Below are 20,885 nucleotides of genomic sequence, written 5' to 3'. Positions count from 1 at the left end.
CGTTTTTAAATGGGCTTGGGTCAACTACAGTAGCTTGCAGAGGTATTCGGCCCCCTTGAAGTTTTCCACATTTTGTCACATTACTGCCACAAACATGAATTAATTTTATTGGAATTCCACATGAAAGACCAACACAAAGTGGTGTACACATGAGAAGTGGAACGAAAATCATACATGATTCCAAGCATTTTTTTACAAATCAATAACTGCAAAGTGGGGTGTGCGTAATTATTCAGCCCCCTTTGGTCTGAGTACTGTCAGTTGCCCATAGACATTGCCTGATGAGTGCTAATGACTAAATAGAGTGCACCTGTGTGTAATCAATGTCAGTACAAATACAGCTGCTCTGTGAGGGCCTCAGAGGTTGTCTAAGAGAATATTGGGAGCAACAACACCATGAAGTCCAAAGAACACACCAGACAGGTCAGGGAGAAAGTTATTGAGAAATTTAAAGCAGGCTTAGGCTACATAAAGATTTCCAAAGCCTTGAACATCCCACGGAGCACTGTTCAAGCGATCGTTCAGAAATGGAAGGAGTATGGCACAACTGTAAACCTACCAAGACAAGGCCGTCCACCTAAACTCACAGGCCAAACAAGGAGAGCGCTGATCAGAAATGCAGTCAAGAGGCCCATGGTGACTCTGGACGAGCTGCAGAGATCTACAGCTTAGGTGGGGGAATCTGTCCATAGGACAACTATTAGTTGTGCACTGCACAAAGTTGGCTCTTATGGAAGAGTGGCAAGAAGAAAGCCATTGTTAACAGAAAAGCATAAGAAGTCCCGTTTGCAGTTTGCCACAAGCCATGTGGGGGACACAGCAAACATGTGGAAGAAGGCTCTCTGGTCAGATGAGACCAAAATTGAACTTTTTGGCCAAAATGCAAAACGCTATGTGTGGTGGAAAACTAATACTGCACATCACTCTGAACACACCATGCCCACTGTCAAATATGGTGGTGGCAGCATCATGCTCTGGGGGTGCTTCTCTTCAGCAGGGACATGGAAGCTGGTCAGAGTTGATGGGAAGATGGATGGAGCCAAATACAGGGCAATCTTGGAAGAAAACCTCTTGGAGTCTGCAAAAGACTTGAGACTGGGGCAGAGGTTCATCTTCCAGCAGGACAACAACCCTAAACATAAAGCCAGGGCAACAATGGAATGGTTTAAAATAAAACATATCCATGTGTTAGAATGACCCAGTCAAAGTCCAGATCTAAATCTAATCGAGAATCTGTGGCAAGATCTAAAAACTGCTGTTCACAAACGCTGTCCATCTAATCTGCCTGAGCTGGAGCTGTTTTGCAAAGAAGAATGGGCAAGGAATTCAGTCTCTAGATGTGCAAGGCTGGTAGAGACATACCCTAAAAGACTGGCAGCTGTAATTGCAGCAAAAGGTGATTCTACAAAGTATTGACTCAGGGGGCTGAATAATTACGCACACCCCACTTTGCAGTTAATTATTTGTAAAAAATGTTTGGAATCATGTATGATTTTCGTTCCACTTCTCACGTTTACACCACTGTGTCTTGGTCTTTCATGTGGAATTCCAATAAAATTGATTCATGTTTGTGGCAGTAATGTGACAAAATGCGGAAAACTTCAAGGGGGCCGAATACTTTTACATACCACTGTAGTTCTATATTTCACTTGAGTTTCTCTTTAAATGCTTTGCTATTGCCGGTTGTAGGAAGTAGTATTTTTGTGTTCTTTGCTGCACTCACTTTTAACCACTCTACTGTACGCTCACCTCTTGTCTCCATATTTGCTCTTTTTCTCTCATTTTCAAATGTTGGTAGGTATGATCATAAATGCTTAAACACCAGATTGTACACCGACCCTCCCTTACATCCCACAGATTCACACTAGACACAGATTGGTTACAGAAAATGCCACAACACTCACATCTGCAGGGAAGGTGTGAAAATACGGACAGGGAGCGTGGTACATGAGCTGCTGGTAGAGTTCCTGTTCCCAAACCAGCTTCTCTTCCTGAAAAGAATAAAAGATAATGTCACCAGTAGTAGCCTCAGTACACTGTGTAGGAAATATAACACTGTAACATCTCAAACGCCTTATTCGACCTTCAATCTGGATTCTGCCACTTACTTGCAGTGGCTGAATAGAGTACTGGTTAAGGGCTCTGCCAGTGACATGGGAGACCAGGGTTCGAATCCGGGCTAGGGATAGTACCTATTCAGTAAGGAGTTCAAGGCAAGACTCTCTAACACTGCAGGGTGGCTTCCTGAGAGCGTCCCAGTGGCTGCAGCTCTTGAGCGCTTTGAGTCCGTCAGGGGAAAAGCGCTATATAAATGTTTCAATTATTATTATTATCAGATTACTAAGGTCACCAGCGACCTCATCCTGGCCAAATCAAACAACATCGTTCTTCTCCTGGAATTCTCCTCTGCCTTTGACTTCATCAGTGACCCCCTCCTCCAAACCCTACACTTCAGTATTGGTATCCATGACTCAGCCCTGACCTGGCTCTCTTTCTACCTCTTTGACCTTTGCTTCCAGACCTTTTTAACGGCCCCCTCCCCCCCACTGTTTGCATCTTCCAGTGCTCTGTCCTCGGCCCCCTTTGACTTAACCCCCCCTTCCCACCCCACCCCTTATATTGTAAGCCTATTTGGCAGGGACCTCTTCCCCATGTGCTCTTCTCTGCCACCATATGGACTTAGTATCTCGTCTGCTTTGCTTTATTTATCCCTACATTGCAATCTATGTACAATTGTTTACTGTTACTTTACAATTTTTTTTTTTTTATATATTTATTTGTAAAATGCACCTGGCTGCGGGAGAGCGAAGGGAGAGCACACACGGGCGCACTGCACCTGTGCTGACTGGCCCTGACTGGCCAAAGTTACTTTGAGGATTGTGGACGAACCAGGAAGAGGCGGCAGAGGTCGGCGTAGGAGCAATCAGGCCAAAGGAGGCTGGAGGAAGCCCCAGGTATGTATACATTTTTGCTTTACATTCATCTCAGGTACACTTTAAAGCCAGTTCCTTGTGAACATAGGCTACTCAGTCGTTTTTCCTAGGTGGCGATCCTTGATTCCACTTCAATACCCTTATTTTACGAGCATTGGCTACAAGAGCTGTAAAGGCTTGCTTTTGTGTGTGGATAGAACATAGTCTGCAATATTACTCGACAGTGGCCTCTCGTTACATCACTATTTTGCTTGCCGTTGTTTATGGTTGTAATGCCCCTGGCTAACATGGTTTATTGTTGTAATGCCTCTGCTATCTGTTGTACAGCGCTACGTAATATGTTAGTGCTTTATATAAAGTTTCATAATAACATACCGTGATATCGTACAGCCGGATGAAGTAGGAACGTTTTGGGTTGTCCTTCACCAGACACACAACTCCGCAGCATTTCTTCACCCAGTGGTCGCTGTTTGGGGCCTGCAGCAGTTGCACCACAGTCGTTGCAAGTGTCTAGGAGAAAACATATTGGTGTTAAAATATACAATATACAAAGTTTTTGTCTCGCAAACACTAAAGGATTCCACTCAAAGGGGTTCTGTTGACGTTTTCAAAAACAAAAACTGCCACTTACCTGGGGCTTCTATCGGCCCCCTGCAGCTGGAATGTCCCGCGCCATCCTCTTCCAATGCGCCGTTCCTTGCCGCTGGCATCTGTGTAATTATTAGTTTAACTATACGAATAGAAGAGCGGCTGTGCGGCCATGGCCGCGTGCATGCTTGCTTCCGTGCGCGTCAGCTGGAGCTAACTGCGCACACGCAGTACGAAGTTGTCCTGTACTGCGCCTGCGCAGTAAGCCCCCGATGACGTGTGCACGGCCGCGCAGCCGCACTTCTATTCGTCTAGTTAGACAAATAATTACAGCGATGCCGGCGGCAGGGAACAGCGCATTGGAAGAGGACGGTGCGGGACATTCCAGCTGCAGGGGGCCGATAGAAGCCCCAGGTAAGTGTCAGTTTTTGTTTTTGAAAACGTCAACAGAACCCCTTTAAGTTCATACAGGGAGAGCTGAAGCTGAAAAAGGGGATGATGCCCTTGTTGAACATATGTACAGTGATGTGAAAAACTATTTGCCCCCATTCCTGATTTCTTATTCTTTTGCATGTTTGTCACACTTAAATGTTTCTGCTCATCAAAAACCGTTAACTATTAGTGAAAGATAACATAATTGAACACAAAATGCAGTTTTAAATGATGTTTTTTATTATCAAGAAATCACTTAAATAGGAGCTATCTGACACAGAGAAGTAGACTAAAAAGCACCTCAAAAGCTAGACCTCATGCCAAGATACAAAGAAATTCAGGAACAAATGAGAACAAAGTACTGTAATTGAGATCTATTAGTCTGGTAAAGGATATAAAGACATTTCTAAAGCTTTGGGACTCCAGCGAACCACAGTGAGAGCCATTATCCACAAATGGCAAAAACATGGAACAGTGATGAACCTTCCCAGGAGTGGCCGGCCGACTAAAATGACCCCAAGAGCGCAGAGAAAACTCATCCGAGAGGCTACAAAAGACCCCAGGACCACATCTAAAGAACTGCAGGCCTCACTTGCCTCAATTAAGGTCATTGTTCACGACTCCACCAAAAGAAAGAGACTGGGCAAAAACGGCCTGCATGGCAGATATCCAAGGTGCAAACCACTTTTAAGCAAAAAGAACATTAAGGCTCGTCTCAATTTTGCTAAAAAACATCTCAATGATTTCCAAGACTTTTGAGAAAATACCTTGTGGACCGACGAGACAAAAGTTGAACCTTTTGGAAGGTGTGTGTCCCGTTACATCTGGTGTAGAAGTAACACAGCATTTCAGCAAAAGAACATCATACCACCAGTAAAATATGGTGGTGGTAGTGTGATGGTCTGGGGTTGTTTTGCTGCTTCAGGACCTGGAAGACTTGCTGTGATAGATGGAACCATGAATTCTACTGTCTACCAAAAAATCCTGAAGGAGAATGTCCGGCCATCTGTTTGTCAACTCAAGCTGAAGCGATCTTGGGTGCTGCAGCAGGACAATGACCCAAAACACACCAGCAAATCCACCTCTGAATGGCTGAAGAAAAACAAAATGAAGACTTTGTTTTGGAGTGGGCTAGTCAAAGTCCTGACCTGAATCCTATTGAGATGTTGTGGCATGACCTTAAAAAGGCGGTTCATGCTAGAAAATCCTCAAATAAAGCTGAATTACAACAATTCTGCAAAGATGAGTGGGCCAAAATTCCTCCAGAGCGCTTAAAAGACTCGTTGCAAGTTATCGCAAACGCTTGATTGCAGTTATTGCTGCTAAGGGTGGCCCAACCATTTATTAGGTTCAGGGCCATGTAGGTTTTGAGTTTTTACTAAATAATAAAAACCATCATTTAAAACTGCATTTTGTGTTCATTTATGTTATTTTTGACTAATAGTTAACGGTTTTAGATGAGCAGAAACATTTAAGTGTGACAAACATGCAAAAGAATAAGAAATAAGGAAGGGGGCAAATAGTTTTTCACATCACTGTATATGAAGAAGCTAGCACATCCAAGAATTATCTTTATTGTTTTCTTACAAATAAGCCAAGGTTTCGGAGTCTTGCAAGGCCCATTTATAAAGGCACACGTTGCTCTAGGCAACAATCTGTCTGCCACTTCAGGGTAAACCTTGAAGGTTAGGTGGGGACTTTCTGCCCCTCTTCGCACTCATAGATATGATGTGCATCCATCAGGCGGCTACAGCTGGTGTTAAAATATATTTCGATCCACAGGACTGAGAATGTATAGCTCTTCTTTTGGTGTGACTAAAGCTGAAATCTGTATATATATCTATATTTAGCATCCTTTTTTTTGTTTTTACATTTTATATATACATATATATATATATATATATATATAGTGTATAGACAGTAGTATATATATATATCATGTTATAGTATACTACAAGTTTTTATTACATAGTGAATTATCTGTACTCCAGTCTGGATTTCTCACAGTTCTCAGCATGTGACAGGCAGCTTCCTTCCCCCACAGAGAGCGCTGTCTGTGAGGAGTAAACAAAGCACACAACCTGAAGGGGGCATGCAGGGGCCGTGCATAACTTCTCCCTATCACAGCAGAGGCAGCCCCTTCCTCCCTGGGTCGGCAAAGCTTGATAAGAAAAGATTAGATATATTACAGAGACAGTGCAAAAAGAAAAGGCTGCAGTAAGCCAGACCACATTAGAACAGGTATAGGAACTTATAGGATAGAAGAAATAAGGCTGAAAATTTTGTTACAGAGTCTCTTCAAAAGGAAATATATATTGAAGCCTCCATATTCCTCTCACCTCGGGTTCCCGTAAAGCCTTTTTTTTTCTATTTTTACTTTTTGATCACAGTGAGTGGCTCACAGTGATCACAGGATTGGAAGCCCATGAAATTGGCTCCTGACTGGCGCACAGCAGGAGAGTACTGATGCAAAGAAATTAAATCCACGTCCTGTCAGACATACTGTAGATTTCACCTCGCGCAGTCCTGAATTGGTTAATGAAGGCCCATTCACAAAGCTTTTTCACCGGTTTTCCTCACAAAGCTTTTTTACCGGTTTTCCTCTGTTTTCTCCTTATTTATGTTACATTTTTAAGCTCCCGAAGAGCAAAAATATAATATGATTAAGGTAAGAAAAGTAATATTGAAATGAGGTTAATCAGGAACAACTTACGGTACTTTGAGTGATTATTTTGCTTGTAAATGTGCTGATAGGTTATTTTTATCAATTGGGTGATAAATAAGTCATTTATGAAAAGTTTTGTGAATAGAGCCCAAAGTGGGCTTATTGACGCCTTAAAGTGGACCAAAGCATATACTGTACATGCTTTGTTGTACTGAATAAAGGAAATGGACAATTCCATTTTTTTATCTTAGCAAAATCACCTTTTGTTGGGAAATTAGACCACATGACGGTACAGCTAAATAGTTCAATTAAATAGTCCAACTAAAGCCAAAGCTGCTAGTGTTATACAGTACTATATATGTCAGCTGTTTTTATATTGACATTAATATTGAATATTTTGATTTCTGTGAAATTGTATCATTGTACAAACTTCTCTGATCGACGTTGTTTTATAAAACACGAATGTTCCTACTTTGCAGAGTTTTATCTAATGAAGCCTTCGGTTGTCTGTCAAAACCTGATAAAGTCTTCAACACCTTTCCCTTATTTGTTCCATCCTTTGGTTTGAAAGTAAGTGACCTCCTGATTTTTAACAAGCACATTATAAGCACCCACACCACTAGGACGCCTCTTGTTATCACTATTACCTTCTATACATCCGGCAACTTGGCAGCCAATCAACATCTGATTCTTGATTCGATCGGATAAAAATCGGTGCAGCCAAGAGAATCCCCGATCAACGATACAACCAATATTGTGCCAAAATTGGTTGCATGTATATATTGGATATGCTGCAAGATGTAGGGTTGACATGCTCAATCAGGCGTGCGATATTGGGAAGAGCAACGAAACCCCCGGCGCTGTCCGTCTTAGTGTAAAACGTGCCCCGTGTAGTATACTTTACGTGTTGTTGTCAGCCGCTAGCTCCATGCTTTGTCCTCCGTCCACATACATGTGCCCCACTTATTTGCCAGCGTATACATTGACATTGGTGCCTGTGTGACCACATGAGGTGCAAATATGTGGACAGAGCATGGAGCTAGCAGCTGACGCCAACACGTAAAGTGTACTGCACGGAACACCGGGGGGCACATTTTACAGGTGGGACAGCACGGGGACCCAGACGCAACGTCACTTGGCCTGCGGTATATGGACAGACAACAACTCTCTCCAATCAGATTTGATCAGAGAGAGACCTGTCTCTTGGTCGATCTGCCCATACATCGTCTGATGTATGGTCACCTTTAGTCTGCTGCTGCCCACTCTGGAAATCTGTCCAGCAAGAAAGCCAGCATGAATTGTCGTTAAAAGGAACCCAAGGTGAGAGACATATTGAGGCTGCCATATTTATTTCCTTTAAAGGGGCACTTTAAATTTAAAATATGTGCAAACATATACAAATAAGAAGTATATTTTTTTCCAGAGTAAAATGAGCCATAAATGACTTTTCTCCTATGTTGCTGTCACTTACAGTAGGTAGTAGAAATCTGACAGAAACGACAGGTTTTGGACTAGTCCATCTCTTCAAAGGGGATTCTCAGCAGGGCTTTTATTCTTTACAAAGATATTCCCTAAAAAGATTTAAAGAGAGTCTGAAGCGGCAATAAAACTCACTTTTTCCCTTATATTCAGCAGGGGCATGTTTGCCCCTGCTAAAACGCAGCTATCCCACTGCAGAATGGGGGTCCTTTACCCCCCAAATCCCCTCCGTGTTGTGCGGGGAGTGCTTCTGGCTTGAGGCAGGGCTAGCGGCCCTGCCTCTCAGCGCGTCTATCAGCGCTGATCGCCTCCTCTGCCCGCCCCTCTCAGTCTTTCTTCACTGAGAGGGGCGGGGAGGAGGCGGAGATCCACCGCTGATAGACGTGCATGGGGCAGAGCTACAGCTCATAGCTCTGCCTCCATGAGCAGCAAAATCTACGACCAAGTTAGTCGTGGATTTTGCAGGGGGGATTTGGGGGGTAAAGAACCCCCGTTCTGCCGCGGGATAGAGGCGTTTTAGCAGGGGCAAACATACCCCTGCTGAATATAAGGGAAAAAGCGAGTTTTATTCGCTTCAGAGTCTCTTTAAAGAGAAACTCCGACCAAGAATTGAACTTTATCCCATCAGTAGCTGATACCCCCTTTTACATGAGAAATCTATTTCTTTTCACAAACAGACCATCAGGGGGCGCTGTATGACTGATATTGTGGTGAAACCCCTCCCACAAGAAACTCTGAGGACCGTGGTACTCCTGGCAGTTTCCTGCCTGTAAACCTTGTTACATTGTGGGAAATAGCTGTTTACAGCTGTTTCCAACTGCTAAAAAAGCATGCAGCAGCTACATCACCTGCCAACAGTAAAAATGTCACCATGTAATAAATGTCAGAATGTAAATCAGGGATTTGAAAGATTTTACAATGGGCAAACGCTGACTAAATCATTTATACATAATTATTGTAAAAATGAAGCAATTTTTTTATTACATTATTTTTACTGGAGTTCCTCTTTAAACAATGATGCTGGCCAGATTCCCTGCTCGCTACACAGTTTTTTGGCAGTTGGACAGAACAACTGCCATTCACTAAGTGCTTTTGAAAATAAAAAATAAATCCCTGAGAATCCCCTATGAAGAGATGAACTAGACCGAAACCTGTCGTTTCTATCAGATTTCTACTACCTACTGTAAGTGACAGCAACATAGGAGAAATGTCATTTATGGCTCATTTTACTCTGGAAAAATGTACTTCTTATTTGTATATGTTTGCACATATTTAAAATACAATACAATTTAAAATACAATTTTTCGCCATAGTGCCCCTTTAAGGTTTTCACAGTGCTCAGTTGCGTTGCAAAATAATTCTGCATGTCAACTCACTGCCCATACAATTCAGTAAGGGCTGTTTACAGTACACATTATTCTAACACGCTGCATACAGGCTTTGTATTAAAGTCTATGTCTAGTCTCCATTTCAATTCGCCCACATTATAACAGGTGCATTATGCAACTGGCCACTGTGAATCCAGCCTTAAACAATTTCAGTTGCCTGGCTGTCCTGCTGATAATTCTGGATGCAGTAGTGTCTGAATCGCACAGCTAATCTTGTCAGATTTTTGTCAGAAACTCCTGATCTGCATGCTTGTTCAGGATCTATGGCTAAAAGTATTAGAGACAGAGGATCAGCAGGACAGCCAGGCAATGGTCATTGTCTTAAAGTAAATGAGTAGGAATCAGTATTTGATGTATAGATAGCTATCGGCACCATCCAGTGAAGTAATTTCAAAGCTCTTTTATTTCATATTATAACAAGTACAGCACGTAAAGCAACATTTCAGAGTGAAGTACTCCTTTCTCAAGCCATGCGGCACCTCAGATAAACCTTTGTTACATGTCACCTTATGTTCTAATAGGTTACAAAACAGCTGATAAACAAAGCTATTTTGTTCACACACACTGTGATGAGAGACCTCAGAAAAGCTTTCTAGTATTGCTGGCTAAAAGCTTTATAGGTATGCGGGATTTACAGAAAAACAGTTTCTTTTATAGTTGTTCTTTAAAGTGGAATGAAACCCAGTACATTTTTTTTGTAAAACAGCATTTAAAGGGTTAAATCACAGGACTGACTTTTTCTCCCGCAGGGGCTGCCACATCCGAACTGGTGATAACCTTATCTTGTGTTTACATTCTTCACTTGATACAATTAAGTAAACATTCTCTGACTGTGCAGAAACTTCTGCTAATGAATCCTGAACTGAAACACTGCTCAGAAATCATTACTGGGTGCATTTACAATAGAAATACAACAGTTATGAATAAAATGCACCAGCAGCTTTCAAAGTAATTAAACTGAACTTTGGGAACTTATAATTTCTAAATTAATAATAATACTTGTGCACAAAAGCAAATATGATAATTGTATGGGGTATAAAAAGTAGGAAAACACATTTTTGTTGACTATTTTGTTAGAGTTTAAAACTGTTTTAAGTCACCCGATACAACATCGAAAGTGATCAGATAGGTATAATATTCAAGAGACATTGGCATCTCCTGACTGATAGTTTCCCTGAAATAGAAGAATTCAGAAAAAAAATCAATCATAAAAATTTGCCAAAAAACCCCAGCAAGTTAAAATTGGCAAGAATTACAATCGCAGTAAGTTTGTAGTGGAAACAAGCCCTTATTACTAATAATCATACATAGAAACATACACAGGATGTTTGTGAGATGTCATTAGTTGTGGATGTCAAAGCATGAAAGGATGTTGTTCATACGTTTAAAGAAAACCTGTACTGAAAAAAGTTCACCTGGGGGGTATTCACCTCAGTAGGGGGAAGCTTCTGGACCCTATCAAGGCTTCCCCTGTCCACCTGTGTCTCATGGCGGTCTCGCTGCAGCCCCCGGAACGCACAGGCGACAAATCTGACAGCCTGTGCAATATTTACCTTTTAGGGCTCCAGCGGGGGCGCTGTTGTGGCTCTTCTGACGGAGATAGGCAAAATTAGCCGATCTCCGTCGGGTCCGCTCTACTGCGCAGGCGACTTGCGCCTGCACAGTAGAGCGGCCCGATGGAGATTGGCTATTTTCGCCTATCTCCGTGGGAAGAGCGGATACTGTGCCTGCGCTGGAGCCAAAAGGTAAATATTTACAATGCCGCTGCTCCAGGAGGATTTTCTCCGCCGACGTGGGACCGAGGAGGACAGGGGAAGCCTCAATAGTATCCGGAGGCTTCCCCCACCTGAGGTGAGTACCTCCCAGGGGAGGTTTTTTCACTACAGATTTTCTTTAAGGCCGCTTTTACACTTGCCTTGCAAGTATGCACTGCGTTACTGTATTTTACCGCTTGACAATGCAAGAAAATGGGGCCTAATGCACTTACCACTACACATTGCACTGGAAATGCCCGATCGGCTGCCAAGCCCACGCAAAGTCAACAGCACGTTACCGTCAGACTTCTGTGGCGACGCAGCGGCAGTGAAAGTAACGGAAGTCAATGGGTGACACAGAAATTTTAAATATGTTGGTGGCAGTGGTGCGGCATGCATGCACTCTGCCACAGGGTCATATGAATGTCGTTTTGTGCATTGCGGTGCAATGGGGGTGTAACATAACGCTCCAAACGCATAGGCCAAGTGTAAAGCCAGCCTTATTGACGAAGGGCCTGAGTACACCATTCTCAGCAGCACATTAAAACCACTTCACAGCTTCTGTACAGTATATCTACTCTCCTTTAGACTTCATTTAAACGCCCAGGGGAGTAAATATACGTACCCCCGCTGCCACCACCGCTGTCCACGCTCCCGCTCACTTGTGTGCTCGTTCGCAGTGCCGTCCGCTTGCCAGGAGATCAATGAATGGGAAAGCAATTCCCATTCATTAATCTTAAGTCCCCGTAGCAATGATCGTCGGCTTCTATGAGGAGCTGCGCAATCATTTTGATAAGTAAAAGTTTCTCATCCTCAGTACACTTCCTGTAAGCGTACATATTTCGCCCACAGGACCCATTAAAAAAATGACTAAGGCCATCCTGTGGCCAAATAGTAAAACTACATCTAAAAGCATTTTTTTAACGAAAAGACCTATTTTTACATTTCAAATTAGTCCCCTTACCTCCCACACTCCCCAATAGTTACCAACGTTTGTTTTTTGTAAAAAAAAAAAAAAAAATAAAAAAAATTACAATTAAAAAAAATAAAATACATAAATAGTTTTCTTAGGGACTGAACTTTTTTAATATGTATGTCAAGAGGGTATATTACTGTTACTTTATAAATGATGGGCTTGTTATTCGTGATGGACGCAAAACTGAAAAAAAAATGCATCTTTATTTCCAAATAAAATATTGGCGTCAGACATTGTGGGACATAATTTAAACGGTGTAATAACCAGTACAAATAGGCAAATAAATTACGTGGATTTTAATGACCGTAGCATGCATTATTTAAAAACTATAATGGCTAAAAACTGAATAATAAGGATTTTTTTCCAATTTTTTTCTTTTTTTCCTATTAAAAAACATTTAGAATAAAATACCGTATTTTTCGGAATATAAGACGCACTTTTTCTTCCCCAAAACTGGGGGGAAAAAGTGGGTGCGTCTTATATTCCAAAGGTACGGTATTTTCGCCCCATAACATACTTACCGGATCCTGCCTCCGCGATCCTCGCCTCCTTTGTCTGTCCGCCGTCATCCAATGTCGCAGCAGCCGTCATCAGAGGGTCCAGCAATCCCATCCAGTATCCCCGCTCTTTAAGGGCCCGTTCACACTTCAAACCACAGAACGCCGGCGATTACTGCCGGCGTTCTGCGAGAGTGATTTTCCCGTGATCAGCGCGGGAAAATCACTGGACACTGCGGCGGGTTTGGAGCGATCGCGATTAGCGTGCTATGCACGCTAATCACGATCGCAAATCGCGGAACGCTCGTCGCCGGCAAACCGCTGCATGCAGCGCGGTTGCGGTTATCGCTAACCGCAACCGCAGCAGTGAGAACACTGCCACTCGCTACATTGTGTAGCGGTTCTTGCAGAACCGCTAGCGGTTTGCCGTGAGCTGGAATTGTCCAAGTCGCCGGCTCCTCTTCACTGCAGTCATGCTTGTATGCAGGCTCGCTGTGATCACGCAGTGATTACGCGCTGCCGGGGCCACCTTCCTCCATAGTTACGGCGTCCTCTTCTTAGATACAGTGCCCTCTTCTGTGTGACGAGCGGCGCATGTGCGCCGGGGTCACGCATGACGTCAGGCGCACGTGCGCCGCTCGTCACGCAGAAGGGGGGCACTGTAACTAAGAAGAGGACGCCGTAACTATGGAGGAATGTTCACAAGAAGGAGGACCGGCACCGCTCAAATGTATTATGCTCTTTATTGAAAGATAAAAGGCAGCAGGACAGACTGCTGTTTCGGGATAAACCCTTCTTCAACTGCTAAGTGCCATATAAACATGTGATCCCATACACCCTTAAATAGCCCGGAGACGGACCTGATGGAAAACTACTAGTCTAATATGCAAAACAGACGTGAGGTAAAATACACAGACTCACCATATTAATGCAAAAAGACACGCTCCATGTGTATCAAACAAAGCACGTATCCTCACCCGGAAGTCACCCCATCCACACCCGCAGCCAATCTCCAAGTGTCAGGAAGTGACGTCACCAATGGCGTCACCGCGTCACTTCCTCCACATGAGCCGTCAACAAGCGGCGATAAAGACGCCGCAGAGATATGCAAGCGTAATCAAACGGGTACAAAAACGCCAAGAAAAAGTCCAAACGCCTGCAACACAAACGTACAAGCGTAAACTCACGCGTGAAAACCGCGGCAAAAACAGACGTACAGGCGTAAACCAACGCGTGAAAACCGCCGCAAAAAGGTCGTCCAAACGCCTACATGGACAACACGAGGAGGAAGATTGACGCGTGACACACGCCACATAAACGCCACAAAATGACGTTCAAGGCGTATTGGATGTCTATCTTCCATATGGTAATGCTACCGCCGCCTGACGCATATCCGACGTCACAAAAACGTGACAAAAATGTAAACATGAAAATAAAGATGCCAGCATCGCCATAAACATATGGCGAGGCTGCATATACCATAACGCCGGTAAGGTGTGTTGTGCAACATGTTCACATGTCGATGCCAACTCACCTGCCCAAATCCAGAGAAAATGACATATGAGATCAGCTGAAGGGTGATGACAGAATCTCCCCCGATGGGAATCACCATGTGCTCCATGAAGCAAGGTAAAGTCTGCAAAAAAACATAGAAGAATGAAAGAAAAGTACAGGCAAAAGTGTATCCATCAGATCCCTCCCTAGGTAAACATTAAAAGTATACATATAAAAGAGACATATGAATTTATATGAAAATACAACATGTTACACTCCAGATCCCTGGCCAAAACTCAGATACAAAAACTAAGATCATAATCTCTGTTCAACCCTCCAGCTCCCAAAGTCCCCAACCTTCTGATCCAAAAGGCCTCCTTCCGAGAGAGGGCCTGATCTCTACTGCCCCCCCTCCACGTCACTGGTACCCCATCGATGGCAGTCACCCTTAACTGAGACACAGAATGCCTACATTTATGGAAATGGTCAGCTACTGTCAACTCACAATTGGGATTACGTATATTAGATTTATGGGAGGAAAACCTATCCTTAAGTTTTTGTGTGGTCTTACCAATATACGCCAAGCCACAAGGGCATTTAAGCATATAAACAACAAACTTAGAGTCACAGCTAAATCTCCCTCTAATTTTAAACGGTGTCCCCAATGATGGATGAAAAAAGGTACTGCCCTTAATCACATGGCCACACATGTGGCAGGAGAGGCAAGGAAACATGCCACATCCCCTATCCTCATGCGTGACCCTCCTCCCCCCACTAATTTTATCTCTAATGGTGGGTGCCCTCTTGAAGGACATGAGGGGGGGGGGGGGTAACGGAACTCAGGAACTGATGGAAGGCCATTTCTCAATATGTGCCAATGTCTACGAATGGATCGTGAGATGGAATCACTATATGCACTATAAGTGGAAACAAAGGGAATGCGGGCTGACTGGAACTTGGAAGGAGGCCTTTTGGATCAGAAGGTTGGGGACTTTGGGAGCTGGAGGGTTGAACAGAGATTATGATCTTAGTTTTTGTATCTGAGTTTTGGCCAGGGATCTGGAGTGTAACATGTTGTATTTTCATATAAATTCATATGTCTCTTTTATATGTATACTTTTAATGTTTACCTAGGGAGGGATCTGATGGATACACTTTTGCCTGTACTTTTCTTTCATTCTTCTATGTTTTTTTGCAGACTTTACCTTGCTTCATGGAGCACATGGTGATTCCCATCGGGGGAGATTCTGTCATCACCCTTCAGCTGATCTCATATGTCATTTTCTCTGGATTTGGGCAGGTGAGTTGGCATCGACATGTGAACATGTTGCACAACACACCTTACCGGCGTTATGGTATATGCAGCCTCGCCATATGTTTATGGCGATGCTGGCATCTTTATTTTCATGTTTACATTTTTGTCACGTTTTTGTGACGTCGGATATGCGTCAGGCGGCGGTAGCATTACCATATGGAAGATAGACATCCAATACGCCTTGAACGTCATTTTGTGGCGTTTATGTGGCGTGTGTCACGCGTCAATCTTCCTCCTCGTGTTGTCCATGTAGGCGTTTGGACGACCTTTTTGCGGCGGTTTTCACGCGTTGGTTTACGCCTGTACGTCTGTTTTTGCCGCGGTTTTCACGCGTGAGTTTACGCTTGTACGTTTGTGTTGCAGGCGTTTGGACTTTTTCTTGGCGTTTTTGTACCCGTTTGATTACGCTTGCATATCTCTGCGGCGTCTTTATCGCCGCTTGTTGACGGCTCATGTGGAGGAAGTGACGCGGTGACGCCATTGGTGACGTCACTTCCTGACACTTGGAGATTGGCTGCGGGTGTGGATGGGGTGACTTCCGGGTGAGGATACGTGCTTTGTTTGATACACATGGAGCGTGTCTTTTTGCATTAATATGGTGAGTCTGTGTATTTTACCTCACGTCTGTTTTGCATATTAGACTAGTAGTTTTCCATCAGGTCCGTCTCCGGGCTATTTAAGGGTGTATGGGATCACATGTTTATATGGCACTTAGCAGTTGAAGAAGGGTTTATCCCGAAACAGCAGTCTGTCCTGCTGCCTTTTATCTTTCAATAAAGAGCATAATACATTTGAGCGGTGCCGGTCCTCCTTCTTGTGAACATACTGAGTACTCCCCAGGAGGCACTGGGGTGCTTTTGGACCAGGCACGCTCCAACTGTTGGCATATCGGTGCTGCTTCCCTTCTGCATTTAGTAACTATGGAGGAAGTCGGCCCCGGCAGCGCGTAATCACCGCGTGATCACCACGAGGCTGCATACAAGCATGACTGCAGCGAAGAGGAGCCGGCAACCTGGACACTTAAAGAGCAGGGATACTAGATGGGACCCTCTGATGACACCTAATGGGACCCTCAGATGACGGCTGCTGCGACTCTCGGGTGATGGCAGGCAGATGGAGGAGGGGAGGATTGTGGCGACAGGATCAGGTGAGATGCAACAGGGGTGTAGTGTAGTGTAGTTTGGGTTGGCTGGAGGGGTTACTTAGTGAAGTGTAGTGTAGTTTGGGTTGGCTGGAGGGGTTAGTTAGTGAAGTGTAGTGTAGTTTGGGTTGGCTGCAGGTATTAGTGAGGGAAGTGTAGTATACTGTAGTGTAGTGTAGTGTAGTGTAGTTGTAGTAGGGGCTAGTGAAGTAATGTGTAGTTGGTGGGGGCAGCAGGGGTAAGGGAAGTGTAGTGTAGCAGGTGTTAGTATAGATGGGCAGTGTAGCTTAGATAAAGACAGTTTTGGGGGAGTTAGAGGTCCATAAGAAGCCCCTGCACCATAGACGCACCTAGGTTTAGTTTATTTATTTTTTCCTGATTTTTGCCCTTTAAATCTAGGTGCGTCTTATATTCTGAAAAATACGGTAATTCAGGGCATAATGTACCACACAAAGAAAGCCTAATTAGTGATGAAAAAAACAAGATAAAGTTCATTTCATTGTGATAAGTAGAGATAAAGTTATTGCCAAATGAATGGAAGAAGAGCTAAAAGGTGAAAATTGCTCGGATGCTGAAGGGGTAAAACCCCTCAGTTGTGAAGTGGTTAATGTTTCAGACTGATACTGATTGCTGCAAAATGCTCAGAAATGCACAGGTATGCTCAGACCCTTACTGCACATGTTTGCTGAACACTGGCCTTCAGAAAGTGATGCCTACTTTACAAAGACAAGCTTGCTTATTCTTATTCTTTTAAGTTAGCCAATAAATGGTATCATCCTGATTCAAAACGTCTTGCTTTTACTGATGGCCAACACGGTACAATACCCTACTGCTACTACTTTACAAATTGAGCATTGGCTCTACGTAGTTTAAGGGCATTCTTTTTTAATGGTACGTACACACCTGCGATAACGATCATTCGTTAGGAACGATAGTTCAGCGACGAACCATAGTTGGACGAGCAGAGCAGTAAATGCAAATTAGGCAACTGAGAATGTAGCGCAGCGATTGTTATTGCAGAAACGAACGATCAGTGAAGAATGGTTGCGTGCGCACACGGATATGATGTAATTAATGTTTTACAAAACATTTGGATTAACAGCAAGATTGATGTTTTTTGTGTTTTTTTTTCAAAATTCTCACAGAACGATCGTTACCAAACACAATTCACCGGAAATTCGTAGGTTCCAGCTATATGCACAAATGCGCACTACATTCTGTAACGATCGTTCTCGCACGATTGCTGATTGCTGCACGATAGGATCCAACTTGTTCGTTCGTGCAATGATTGCACTTTCCTCGCTCTCCTTAACGATCGCTTCTGATCGCGACAGAAAGAACTTTATGCAATTGTCGGACGAGCAATCGTTAATTGGTGTTTACGAACGATTGTTATCACAAGATCTCCAAATATCACCAGATCATAAATGATTCAACAAACCTGGATTGAGTTGATTAAAATAAACCTTAAACACCGCAATTAAAAGGATTTATACTTACCTGCTGCTCAATCTGTGCTTCTCACGCTCACACTGCCTCTCACGCCCTCGTGTCTCGGAGTGTTCTGCACCTGCTCAGTTAGTAAAAGGACCACTGTAGCGAAAAAAGTAAGCAGTTAAAATCTGACAGAAACGACAGGTTTTGGACGCGTCCATCTCCTCACGGGAGATTCTCAGGGTTTTATTTGTTTTCAAAAGCATTTCCTTAACAGCAGTTGCTGTTGAGATCAGCCAGCCTCCTTACTCGCTTGCATATTATTTTGGCATTTAGACTTAGCAACTGCCGTTCAGGGAATGCTTTTGAAAAGAAAAAAATAAATACTGAGAACCCCCCATGATGAGATGAACTAGTCCAAAACCTGTCAGATTGTAACTACTTACTTTTTTCACTATAGTGGTGCTTAAAGATTTGATGGGAATGTTTCCGGGGCTGTCAGCGGTATAAGAATGCATTCTTCTGTGAACTAAGACCCCGGCTTTTAACTTAGCTGTAGGGATAACAGTGGTGCCCGGATGAGTGAATCTGTGAATGCATTTGTTTGAACATTTGCATGCGAGAGTGCGAAGGGTTAATAGATTTTTGCTGTTTTCTGGCCACACCCCCTTCAGCACCTCCCTTTCCTTAATAACTTATTTAATGTCCTAACTAGAGGCGATGTGCCTGGATATATGTAGAACGGGCGGACACAGAGGGAGCCCAAGGACTACAGGGGGCTGGAGGAAGCCACAGGTAAGTATACATTCCTCTGATAGCAATGTCTCAGGTACACGTTAAACACGTTAAACTTACTTGGCCAAATAAATTGATTCTGAGTCTGATGATCTGCAATTAAACACTGAGGATTTGCACCCCTTGCCTGGATCATATCAGATCATAGTGATGGCCTCTGAAATCTATGTGAATTAGTGGGCATGCGATTGCCGTTCCATGCAGTTTCCACGCCAAGAGGTTTGAAAAAATAAATAAATCTAGGATGTATAGTAAAGTCTTCACTGCGACACCTGCATGAGTCTGCAATCACACAGCTGGTAATTTACTGTCATTCAAGCCACCTGCACTATTTTATTATATGACCCAGAGGAGTGCAGCAATCCTTTACCTGCTAATAGTTGAGACCGTGTCCCATTTGCAATTTAACTTTTTCTCCTGAGTTTTCCCCTGGGTGACATTTTCACAACTTGCCAATAAAATCATCAGCAAGCAAGACAAAACTGAAAATCATTTTGTCAGTACTTTTTCACCTACTTTTTAGTACTTTTTCAGTTGCAAAGGGCTGAAAAGTTATTTTAAAGTGGATCCGAGAATAAACTTTTACTCATTGCATAATTGTGTTCCTTTCATATAGTTTATAGGACATTCTTCAAGCCAAATACGGTACTTTTTTTTGTTTTGTTTTAATACTCTTATTCCCTATATACTAAACAAGTCTCGCCCAAAGCTTCTCCAGAGAGCCTTGGCACTCTCAGCCTTAGTAGCAAGGGCTTATGGGAGCTCGGTCTGGGCAGCAGGAGGAGGTTACTAGCCAGAGATTTCAGAGGCAGAGAGGAGGAGGAGAGGGGAGTGAAGTTTTCACAGGCTGAGGGCAGGAGATACAGCTCAGCTTGCCTGTGTAATGTGACAAACAGAACATGGCTGCCCTCATTGTATCACAGAAATAAATAAACTGTTGAAGCTGTTTGCAGCTAGATATGCTGTGCAAACTATCTAAACTCTAGATAAGATATATAGACAAGTTACTTGTTATAGTTAGTTATTCATCTTGGATCCACTTTAAAGAGAAGATTACAAATTCTCAACTAGGAGAAAACTCAGGAGAAAAAGTTAATGAAATATAGGCCCAGGGCCGATGTGCTTTTCACTTTTCCTCCTGAGTTTTCTCCTAGGTGGTAGCAGTATTTTTACAGCTTGTCAGTAAAATGCCACTTAAAGAGACACTGAAGCCTCTTCAAATCCCACTTTTTATTCAACATTTATCTTCAACACTATCAGCCCTGCTAAAACACCGCATCCCAGCGGCAGAAAGCTGTTTACAAAACCCCCAAATGCCGGGGCTAATATCCACGACTTTCTTGGTCGTGGATTTTGCTCCCTGGGGAGGCAGAGCTTTGAGCTGCAGCTCTGCCTCTTTAAGTGTCAATCCTCGCGGATCTCTGAGTCCTCTCCCCCACCCCTCTCAGTGAAAGAAGACTGAGAGGGGTGGGGAGAGGCGGGGATTGACACGCATGGAGGCAGAGCTACAGCCCTAAGCTCTGCCTCTATGAGGAAGCACTCCCCGCATTTTCCCACAGGGATTTGGGGGGTTTGTAAACGGCTTTCTGCCACGCGGATGCAGCGTTTTAGCAGGGCTGATAGTGTTGAAGATAAATGTTGGATAAAAGTGAGATTTTAGTAGACTTCAAAGTCTCTTTAACCATCTTAGCGGTATGGACGAGCTCAGCTCGTCCATCACCGCCGATGGCTGCCGCTCAGGCCCTGCTGGGCCGATTTTGTTCAAATAAAAAGCAGCACACGCAGCTGGCACTTTGCCAGCCGCGTGTGCTGCCCGATCGCCGCCGCTCTGCGGCGATCCGCCGCGAGCAGCGGCGAAAGAGGGTCCCCCCAGCCGCCTGAGCCCTGCGCAGCCGGAACAAATAGTTCCGGCCAGCGCTAAGGGCTGGATCGGAGGCGGCTGACGTCAGGACGTCGGCTGACGTCCATGACGTCACTCCGCTCGTCGCCATGGC

At 43.8% G+C, this 20,885-nt stretch overlaps 2 protein-coding genes across 12 annotated transcripts in view; one reads left to right on the top strand and one right to left on the bottom strand.

The window, feature by feature from the left end:
* LOC137527742 (myosin-1B-like) overlaps nucleotides 1-20,885 on the top strand; it is a 469,182-nt gene that overhangs the window by 65,905 nt on the left and 382,392 nt on the right. For 9 of the 11 annotated variants that reach the window (XM_068248583.1, XM_068248582.1, XM_068248598.1 and 6 more), the window contains one exon: nucleotides 7,098-7,188. The exons of the other annotated variants lie outside the window; for them this stretch is intronic. The gene's annotated coding sequence lies outside the window, so the exon portion shown is untranslated. The remainder of the gene's footprint in view (nucleotides 1-7,097; nucleotides 7,189-20,885) is intronic. 11 annotated transcript variants of the gene reach the window in all.
* WAS (WASP actin nucleation promoting factor) overlaps nucleotides 1-20,885 on the bottom strand; it is a 52,821-nt gene that overhangs the window by 30,694 nt on the left and 1,242 nt on the right. The window contains exons 2-3 of the mRNA XM_068248602.1: nucleotides 3,309-3,443; nucleotides 1,905-1,991 (exon numbers count right to left, since the gene is read on the bottom strand). Of these exons, the coding sequence (XP_068104703.1) occupies nucleotides 1,905-1,991; nucleotides 3,309-3,443 (222 nt within the window). The remainder of the gene's footprint in view (nucleotides 1-1,904; nucleotides 1,992-3,308; nucleotides 3,444-20,885) is intronic.

This window comes from Hyperolius riggenbachi, chromosome 8 (genome assembly GCF_040937935.1).
Source record: "Hyperolius riggenbachi isolate aHypRig1 chromosome 8, aHypRig1.pri, whole genome shotgun sequence".
NCBI lineage: Eukaryota > Metazoa > Chordata > Amphibia > Anura > Hyperoliidae > Hyperolius > Hyperolius riggenbachi.
This window is presented reverse-complemented; position numbering and strand designations above follow the sequence as displayed.